At 50.0% G+C, this 10053-nt stretch overlaps 1 protein-coding gene across 1 annotated transcript in view; it reads right to left on the reverse strand.

Annotated features, from left to right (window-relative positions):
* Positions 1-870: 870 nt before the first annotated feature.
* LOC139046802 (sodium-dependent proline transporter-like) overlaps positions 871-10053 on the reverse strand; it is a 29196-nt gene continuing 20013 nt past the window's right edge. The window contains exons 14-15 of the mRNA XM_070520713.1: positions 8566-8721; positions 871-1241 (exon numbers count right to left, since the gene is read on the reverse strand). Coding sequence (XP_070376814.1) covers positions 987-1241; positions 8566-8721 — 411 coding nt within the window. The 3' untranslated portion in view covers positions 871-986. The remainder of the gene's footprint in view (positions 1242-8565; positions 8722-10053) is intronic.

Consider the following 10053-nt stretch of genomic DNA (forward strand, 5'->3'; position numbering starts at 1 on the left):
GCCAAGGGGCGACGCCGTGGTCAACTCGGAAGCACGTGAGGCGGCAAGCCAGCGTATACCTACCGTGGCCGCCTGCTTTTTATGCGGAAGGAGCGATTGGCCCAGGCAGGTCTTCGAATACTTGGCAGCGACACGCATGCGCACCGACTGGACAAACCGCATGTGCCGCCTTGAGAAGAAATACGGCTTCTTCACGGCACCCACGCAGGCGGAATATCCGGGAGGTGCGCGACCGCATCAAGGAAAAGGAGGAGGCACTATGGCTGCGAGCGATTAGCGATCGAAAAGACCACATAGATTCTATATGGCCGACACGAGGAAGCCATTGGCGTGGTGCCGATCTTTGAGAATGGCCCTGGGAGCTGCGCTCTTCGAGGCACGAGCTGGGGCACTGCGCACGCTGGGGCGTCAACGGAGGATTGACAGTACAGAGTTTTAGTTTAGGGGACACAGGCGGCTTGCGTAGGCAAGAACTAGGGGCGACAGTACTGCGCATGCGCAGACGGATAAACACTACAGAAGTACGCGTAGTGAGCAGGCTCCCCCATAATGTGACCTGCCCTCCCGCCTTCCCTCCCTCTTTCTTTGATTTTTTTTTATTGCCAAGCCGCTGTAAATGCGGTGACCCGTTACAAAGGGAAAGGCACCACGTCGTCACAAACATCATCATCATCATCATGAACAGGAGAAAGGGCTAGTTGGAAATCGTTTCAGAATAAGGGGTTAAGTGCCGCTCATTAGTGTTCCTTAAGACATTGATAAGTTGTCTCGTTTTTCGTTCCCCCCCCCCTTTCTATTTTTTTTTTGACGCCGTGTGGCACGCATACTAAATCACGTAAACATGCGCTTATACTTTACAGTTTTACTGGCTCCGTGGGAGCCGGAAATTAACGAAGACTGCTCGAAAGCGCCCAGATGGATTTCGCCTCTCAATTTCTTATTCTTCAGGCGTAGGTTCGTGCGATCCGCCGCCAAGGCCTGGCCTCCTAGACGCCCGGCTGGCCCGGCCACGGAGCTCCGGGCTGGCCAAAAGCAGCGTCTCCCGGCGGCGGCGGGGGCGGGACCCCCTCCGGGGGGATCAGGGGCAGCAGCAGGTTGAGCGTGTCCGCGGCCGAGGGCGGCAGCACCGGCACCGCGGCCGCACCGTAGCCGCGTTCGGCGAGGAACTTCTCGTACGCGCGACGGGTCTCGGGGTCTCGGGGACCCCACGTCGGCCGCGGCTGCAGCGCCTTGCTCAGGTCCTGCGTTTGGGACACGGAGTAGGACATTTAGGAGGTGAAACTCCCGTCAGAGCGAGCGAGAGCGGGCGACCAGATAAGGTTACAATTGTTGTATGCGCCGACGGGGCTGCATACAGTGGCGGCGCCATGCGGCGCGTCGTAGAAGCTGCAGCGAAAAAAAAAATGGCTGCGGCTTAGGTAAGGTTAAGCCCAGGATGCGAAGCATACTAGCCTTTATTTTAGTTGTTGAACCACTGTTTAGCCTGGTGAACAGCTGTTGCTTGGCTATATTTGGTTCGGCTACAACTCATGCAGGCGAGCGCGCGAGCTGAGACCCGGCTATGTAGCTACGCGGCCGCAAGCGAGCGCACGAGTTGAGCCTCCGCTTTTGCAGCTGTTATGACGTCATGTGGTAGCTACGCGGCCGCGCGCGGCGCAGCAAGGAAGAGCGCGGTTGTGCGGCTAGTATGCTTCGCATAAAAAAAAAAATGCAGCGCTCGGGCAGGCGGCTCCGGTAGCTCCGGCGCGCTCTCAACGGCGGTAATTTCTTTCCAGGCCGCCAGGCGCCGCCAGCATGATAACGGCTCCGCGGGCTTGTGACCTTTTCTGGTCGCCGCAAACTGCGGAGTTTCCACTCCTAAATGTTTCTTGCTCCGTGGTTTAGGAGGAGAAGCCAGAAATCGCGCCGTCGCAACCTATCGCGGTCGTTTTCGTTTTGTCTGCGCTTTTGTATACCTAATGATGAGACACGTGTGTCAAGCTATTGAAACGTTCAATGAAATCTAATTCAAGCAATATCACTGCATTCACACGTTACGCTGATAATTCACAAAGTATGCTCTTATTGTGTGCCACTGTGACTCTGAGGCACCTGCTTCGCGTTGCCGTATGTGAAAGCTGCATTGTTTATTTTGACTGTACGAGCGCGTATCGGGAACCCGAAAACTCGTCGGACGAAGCTGTGCGCCTTTAGTACCGGTGCCGCTGCACAGTTTTGTAAATGTCTGAATAAACTACTAATGCATTGCCATTGTCGTAGTCCACCTGTGTTATCTGAACTCCAAGGCGAAGCCCTCTTGCAGGGAACTCCATTACCCCTGTCTTGAGTCAGGCGACTCTGTCAGTACAGCTGGCTATCCGCCCTCCACTCTATGCCTAATCCAACTTTCTTCCTGCTAACGTCGACTAGAATAACGACTACATGCTCTCTTATCCGTACCGCTCTCTTCTTGCCTCTTAACGCTACCCCTATAATTTCTCGTTCCGCTGCTCGGTGTAATGCAATGATTGTAATGTTTTCTTTTCAACGATAACGGTAATCTCTCCGTCATCAATTGGTAATGTTTGCAGTCTGCGCTCCAACTTATTTTCATGCTGTAAATTTCCTTCTCACTATCCGGCTCGAATGTGACTAATTGGAGTGGACGAAGGTACTCTTGCGCAGGTTCTAGGAACCGATTGCCAACGGCGAATTCTCGTTCTCTCCGGAAATCAGTGGTGTCCGAGACCTGCGGCTATGAGAAGCTTTCGGCTCCTGCAGTTGCTTCCGATGCACGCAAGCCGCAGACGCATAACCTTCGAGATTCGTTTCCGTCACTCGACGGAAGCTCTTATATCGTAAAAATCCCGCGAGTACTAGCGAGCGTTTCGTTTGAACTGCACAAACATCCAACGGCGTTGCTTCATCGAAGAAAATCGGAGCGTGTCCGCCTTTACTTCTGGACACAGCATAAATTCAAACGTCCACAATTCCGAAACTATGATCACACGAGTTGTTCTGTTTCCAGGTTCGCCTGCATTTGTAACAGCGGCTAAATTCAGACTACAGTGTACTAGAATAAGCTTGAACGGACAAGACGGTGCTCTTCCGCTGAGGCGCAGCGTTCGTAAAAAAATAATAATAATAACGCACGAACTCCTCTGGGTATTGTCTAAGTATGCGTAAGCATTGTGTCGCTTGCTTATCTCCACGAAGTGCGGTGTCGTTACGAATGTCATGAAACTTGATTCGCCCAGCACGAACGACAGCGTTGCGGCGACACGAACTGGTGCAGACGGCGGCGCCAGGTGCATTGATGACGCAAGCAAAGTGTACTGCAGGTTGCGGCGCCAGGTGCGTTGATGTCACTCCGATCACTATACGCCGTTATCGCTCTTTAGCGCCTTGTCCGTCCGCGTCGAGCCGTTATGAACCGTGATCAAACGTACTCTGGTGGGAGCTGCGTATGGCATGGCCGCGCGGACCGTATTTTCAAAGCGATCTACGAAACGGACAGGGTGTGCAGAGAGCTTCGTAAGCTCTCTGTTCTCGCCCCTTCGTTTGTGTTGCAGCGACAGGCAGCAGGAAGGTCAGCACCGCAAGTATTTATATGCTTGCGGTACCGGACCATGCTTGCACTCTAAGAACAGTTTACACCCTTTGGCTTGCCCCTTCTGCCACACAAAAATAATCGTCATCTGTCTTGATGCGTTTCCTTTCTTTATCGCTGCGAGCCCGGAACTTTCCAGTAACGAACGGCACGCGCGTTATCAGCATAGATCAGTTTACACCCTTTGGAGTGCCCCTTCTGATAACGCGCGTGCCGTTCGTCACTGGAAAGTTCCGGGCTTGCAGCGATAAAGAAAGGAAACGCATCAAGGCAGATGACGATTATTTTTGTGTGGCAGAAGGGGCAAGCCAAAGGGTGTAAACTGTTCTTAGAGTGTGGTGTTACCTTCTATGCTTGGTATTAAACGCAAGCATTTCTATGCTTGCGTTTAATACGCAAGCATAGAAATGCTTGCGTATTAAACGACCTCTCGAGGTCGCTGAGGGCGAACTTGATTGGGGCGGGGACGCGCTCCTCCGCGGCATGTTCAACGTAATTTCACTGCGGGTGCTGAGACCACTGGCCTCTACCGAATCTCCCTTCTATAGTGGAGATTAATGGCTGAGACGAACTGCGCATGTAGACTCTTGAAATAGTGCTTTACTTCAACTGCTAATCGATGTACACACACACACACACACACATACACACACACACACACACACACACACACACACACACACACACACACACACACACACACACACACACACACACACACACACACACACACACACACACACACACACACACACACAAACAAACAAACAAACAAACTCCGGGCAAATATATGCAGTGAAGTAGACGTACGTATGAAGTGATTTATTGACGTTTCGGCCGGGGTCCGGCCTTCATCAGAATGTGATGAAATTCTGAAGAAGGTCGGACCCCGGCCTTGAGTCACCCAGTTTAGTTTTCACCACACGGGGTTCCTTAACGTGCACCTAAAGATAGGTAGACAAGTGTTTTTCCATTTTGTCCCCATCGAATTGCGCAGCCTGGGCTGACTCTGCGAGCTCCAGTTTAGTAGCGCAACGCCCTAACCACTTTATCCACCAAAAAAAGCAACGTTTTTTAAAAAAAAAATAACGGATTGGGAAAAAAGTTGAAAGCGGTTTATGGGCCAAAGATTAATACAATTAATGACGAAATAAAGCTGTTTTCGGAGCACAAGGTCCGACCGCAATAAAAGACCCCGCACCAATTAATTACTCTGCACTCTGTTACGCAAAGAAGATGCAAACACGAACACAATACTTGGAAGGGCTTGATCGCGAGCTAGTTGGTACGGATCATTCGTTTTAAACAGCGCCAAGAGACACACGGACCAGATCCAACGCTGACATCCGTCAACACGGTTATTAAACGTGCACTAACGTATACTACACGCAACGGGCTGGAAGAGAAAAAGGAAGAAAGGGGAGGCGACTCATCAGCAAGAGTTGATTGACGACGACTCGCCTTCCCTTCAGATTTTGAGTATAATTAGCTACGATTGTAATGCGCATGCAAATATCAAAGCCCTTTTTATAAAAGAAAGGGTGCGCGTTAGAATCGCGCCAATACGGCATATGTGCAGACACGAGCCCCGCGCGGACTTCGCAGAGGGGCCGCTAGATGGCGCAACGTGTCCGGAGGGAAGCGCGAGAGAGGAGCCCGGATGAAGCACACGCCTCGCACGTGACGCGTTTTGGCGGTGGCTACACACGGTGTGGACAGGCCGCCATTGGAATATGAACCTGGCAACGTTTAACGCTAGAACGTTATCTAGTGAGGCGAGTCTAGCAGTGCTATTGGAGGAATTAGAGGGCAGTAAATGGGATATAATAGGGCTTAGTGAAGTTAGGAGGCCAAGAGAAGCATATACAGTGCTAAAAAGCGGGCACGTCCTGTGCTACCGGGGCTTAGCGGAGAGAACTAGGAGTCGGATTCCTGATTAATAAGAATATAGCTGGTAACATACAGGAATTCTATAGCATTAACGAGAGGGTGGCAGGTCTTGTTGTGAAACTTAATAAGAGGTACAAAATGAAGATTGTACAGGTCTACGCCCCTACATCCAGTCATGATGACCGGGAAGTCGAAAGCTTCTATGAAGACGTGGAATCGGCGATGGGTAGAGTGAAAACTAAATACACTATACTAATGGGCGACTTTAATGCCAAGGTAGGCAAGAAGAAGGCTGGAGACAAGGCAGTGGGGGAATATGGCATAGACACTAGGAATAGCAGGGGAGAGTTATTAGTAGAGTTTGCGGAACAGAATAATATGAGGATAATGAATACCTTCTTCCGCAAGCGGGGTAGCCGAAAGTGGACTTGGAGGAGCCCGAACGGCGAGACTAGAAATGAAATAGACTTCATACTCTGCGCTAATCCCGGCATCATACAAGATGTGGACGTGCTCGGCAAGGTGCGCTGCAGTGACCACAGGATGGTAAGAACTCGAATTAGTTAAAGAAGGGAATTGCGCTAAAAAAGACACGGACGAGTAAGGACATGGACCTTACTCGTCCGTGTCTTTTTTAGCGCAATTCCCTTCTTTAAGTATGTACGACCGACTCGCCCAACAACGTGCTCTCCTGAACTCGAATTACCCTTGACCTGAGGAGGGAACGGAAAAAACTGGTACATAAGAAGCCGATTAATGAGTTAGCGGTAAGAGGGAAAATAGAGGAATTCCAGATCAAGCTACAGAACAGGTATTCGGCTTTAACTCAGGAAGAGGACCTTAGTGTTGAAGCAATGAACGATGATCTTGTGGGCATCATTAAGGAGTGTGCAATGGAAGTCGGTGGTAACTCCGTTAGACAGGATGCAAGTAAGCTATCGCAGGAAACGAAAGATCTGATCAAGAAACGCCAATGTATGAAAGCCTCTAACCCTACAGCTAGAATAGAACTGGCAGAACTTTCGAAGTTAATCAACAAGCGTAAGACAGCTGACATAAGGAAGTATAATATGGATAGAATTGAACATGCTCTCAGGAACGGAGGAAGCCTAAAAACAGTGAAGAAGAAACTAGGAATTGGCAAGAATCAGATGTATGCGTTAAGAGACAAAGCCGGCAATATCATTACTAATATGGATGAGATAGTTCAAGTGGCTGAGGAGTTCTACAGAGATCTATACAGTACCAGTGGCACCCACGACGATAATGGAAGAGAAAATAGTCTAGAGGAATTCGAAATCCCAAAGGTAACGCCGGAAAAAGTAAAGAAAGCCTTGGGAGATATGCAAAGGGGGAAGGCAGCTGGGGAGGATCAGGTAACAGCAGATTTGTTGAAGGATGGTGGACAGATTGTTCTAGAGAAACTGGCCACCCTGTATACGCAATGCCTCATGACCTCGAGCGTACCGGAATATTGGAAGAACGCTAACATAATCCTAATCCATAAGAAAGGGGACGCCAAAGACTTGAAAAATTATAGACCGATCAGCTTACTGTCCGTTGCCTACAAACTATTTACTAAGGTAATCGCAAATAGAATCAGGAACACCTTAGACTTCTGTCAAGCAAAGGACCAGGCAGGATTCCGTAAAGGCTACTCAACAATAGATCATATTCACACTATCAATCAGGTGATAGAGAAATGTGCGGAATATAACCGACCCTTATATATAGCTTTCATTGATTACGAGAAAGCGTTTGATTCTGTCGAAACCTCAGCAGTCATGGAGGCATTACGGAATCAGGGTGCAGATGAGCCATATGTAAAAATACTGGAAGATATCTATAGCGGCTCCACAGCCACCGTAGTCCTCCACAAAGAAAGCAACAAAATCCCAATAAAGAAAGGCGTCAGACAGGGAGATACGATCTCTCCAATGCTATTCACAGCGTGTTTACAGGAGGTATTCAGAGACCTGGAGTGGGAAGAATTGGGAATAAAAGTTGATAGAGAATACCTTAGCAACTTGCGATTCGCTGATGATATCGCCTTGCTTAGTAACTCAGGGGACCAATTGCAATGCATGATCACTGACCTGGAGAGGCAAAGCAGAAGAGTGGGTCTAAAAATTAATCTGCAGAAAACTAAAGTAATGTTTAACAGTCTCGGAAGAGAGCAGCAATTTACAATAGGCAGCGAGGCACTGGAAGTCGTAAAGGAATACATCTACTTAGGGCAGGTAGTGACGGCGGATCCGGATCATGAGACGGAAATAATCAGAAGAATAAGAATGGGCTGGGGTGCGTTTGGCAGGCATTCTCAGATCATGAACAGCAGGTTGCCATTATCCCTCAAGAGAAAAGTATATAATAGCTGTGTCTTACCAGTACTCACCGACGGGGCAGAAACCTGGAGGCTTAAGAAAAGGGTTCTACTCAAATTGAGGACGACGCAACGAGCTATGGAAAGAAGAATGATAGGTGTAACTTTAAGGGATAAGAAAAGAGCAGATTGGGTGAGGGAACAAACGCGAGTTAATGACATCTTAGTTGAAATCAAGAAAAAGAAATGGGCATGGGCAGGACATGTAATGAGGAGGGAGGATAACCGATGGTCATTAAGGGTTACGGACTGGATCCCAAGGGAAGGGAAGCGTAGCAGGGGGCGGCAGAAAGTTAGGTGGGCGGATGAGATTAAGAAGTTTGCAGGGACGGCATGGCCACAATTAGTACATGACCGGGGTTGTTGGAGAAGTATGGGAGAGGCCTTTGCCCTGCAGTGGGCGTAACCAGGCTGCTGCTGCTGCTGCTGCTGCTGCTGCTGATGATGATGATGATGACACACGGTGTGTCGCGGCATTGCTTCGATGCAAATCCCATTAACGTCGCCGCTTATCCCGTGATGGTTCCTGCCCGAATTTACTGCCCTCGTTCGCAACTCGCCACGTCTGCTGCTCGCACTGGATCACGAATCAGCCCAAATGGTCATCCTAATGAAGTTCCCTTAGCGGCCATTCTGAGGTTCAAACCTCGGGAAAAAAATTTGCCTACGAGCGTCGAAAATTGCGCGAAGGTCGCGCGCTTACCAGTCCGCAGCTGAGCAGGTGACGGATGGCCATGGCGACGCCAACGATAACGGGTCCGAGCACGAGCAGGACGGAGACGGCCTCGGCCCAGCGCGGGTACACGTAGCTGCCGAACGTCAGCGGCTTGTACGTGAACAGCTGCGTCACCAGGATGGCCTGCGTGGAGAGGTGCGCGGATCGGTTGTGAGGGAGCTTTGGTCGGTCTCGGCTTGTCCGCAAACATCTGGTCACTTACGCAACGTCGAGTACCGTTGCGTACCGTTGCGTTGAGTACCGCCCGTTACGACAGGATTAGCCACAATTCATCATCAGCATCGGTACTCGACGGTACTTACGCAACGTCGAGTACCGTTGCGTAAGTACCGTCGAGTACCGATGCTGATGATGAATTGTGGCTAATTCTGTCGTAACGGGCGGGCTGTTTCAAAGAGCTTTAGCCGGAGAAAATACTATACACATGGGCGTGGAAAAAAAAAACATTCACCGACGATTTACGATACTCCCTAATGCGAAGTTTGAGCGCAGCTCGATACATGTTTTCATTGCGCGATATATCGGCTGGCGCGGAAAATCTGCCTCGTACGGCACGTTGCTAACTGAACCAAGCGTCGCACAAGTAGCACTGAAGCACAGCGATAGCGGCGAACAGAGTCGGTGATGGTCGGAAATCTGATCCGCGGTCAAGCGACAAGCGTTATCGGTTTTTATACATGACTCGTCGAAGGTTCCAGTGCAATCGGTGGTGCCCGCGTTGCTTCCAGAAAGAACTACACGATTAGCGTTGCGCGTACGATCACATTACAAATACCGTGGCACCACCACGTGGTCTCGTGCGCCACTCTCTTTTTTTTTTTTGAAGGGAGGGGTGCAGTGATATTAAAAAAAAATTATGGGGTTTTACGTGCCAAAACAACTTTCTGATTATGAGGCACGCCGTAGTGGGGGACTCCGGAAATTTCGACCACCTGGGGTTCTTTAACGTGCACCTAAATCTAAGTACACGGGTGTTTCCGCATTTCGCCCCCATCGAAATGCGGCCGCCGTGGCCGGGATTCGATCCCGCGACCTCGTGCTCGGCAGCCCAACACCATGGCCACTGAGCAACCACGGCGGGTTGCAGTGATATTGGAGATGGGTACGTACGCTACCACCTTTTGAGATCGCTGGCTTTTCTAGGGCCAAGTTTCACTCAGACAAGACACATTTCGATAGGATTCGAAACTTTGACTGTGTTACGGTTGGCCTTGTGTGCCCGTGTTAGGCCACTAATTATTACAGAAGGCAGCTAAAAGCTGGCTTTAGCCAATCACATAAACGCTGCCACGTGTCCAGATCAAAAAAAAAAAAAGAAAGAAAAGGACAAGCAACTTCGCAGCTGGTGTGCGTTTGGTTGGAATTACTTCAGTGTCTTTACTCTCTCCATCCTAATGTCCCTTGTCACGCGGTCACGGGGGCGCACAAGCGCGTTCTCACTTTAGTTTGACCGAG

The sequence above is a fragment of the Dermacentor albipictus genome, chromosome 6, assembly GCF_038994185.2.
Source record: "Dermacentor albipictus isolate Rhodes 1998 colony chromosome 6, USDA_Dalb.pri_finalv2, whole genome shotgun sequence".
In the NCBI taxonomy this organism is placed as follows: Eukaryota; Metazoa; Arthropoda; class Arachnida; order Ixodida; family Ixodidae; genus Dermacentor; species Dermacentor albipictus.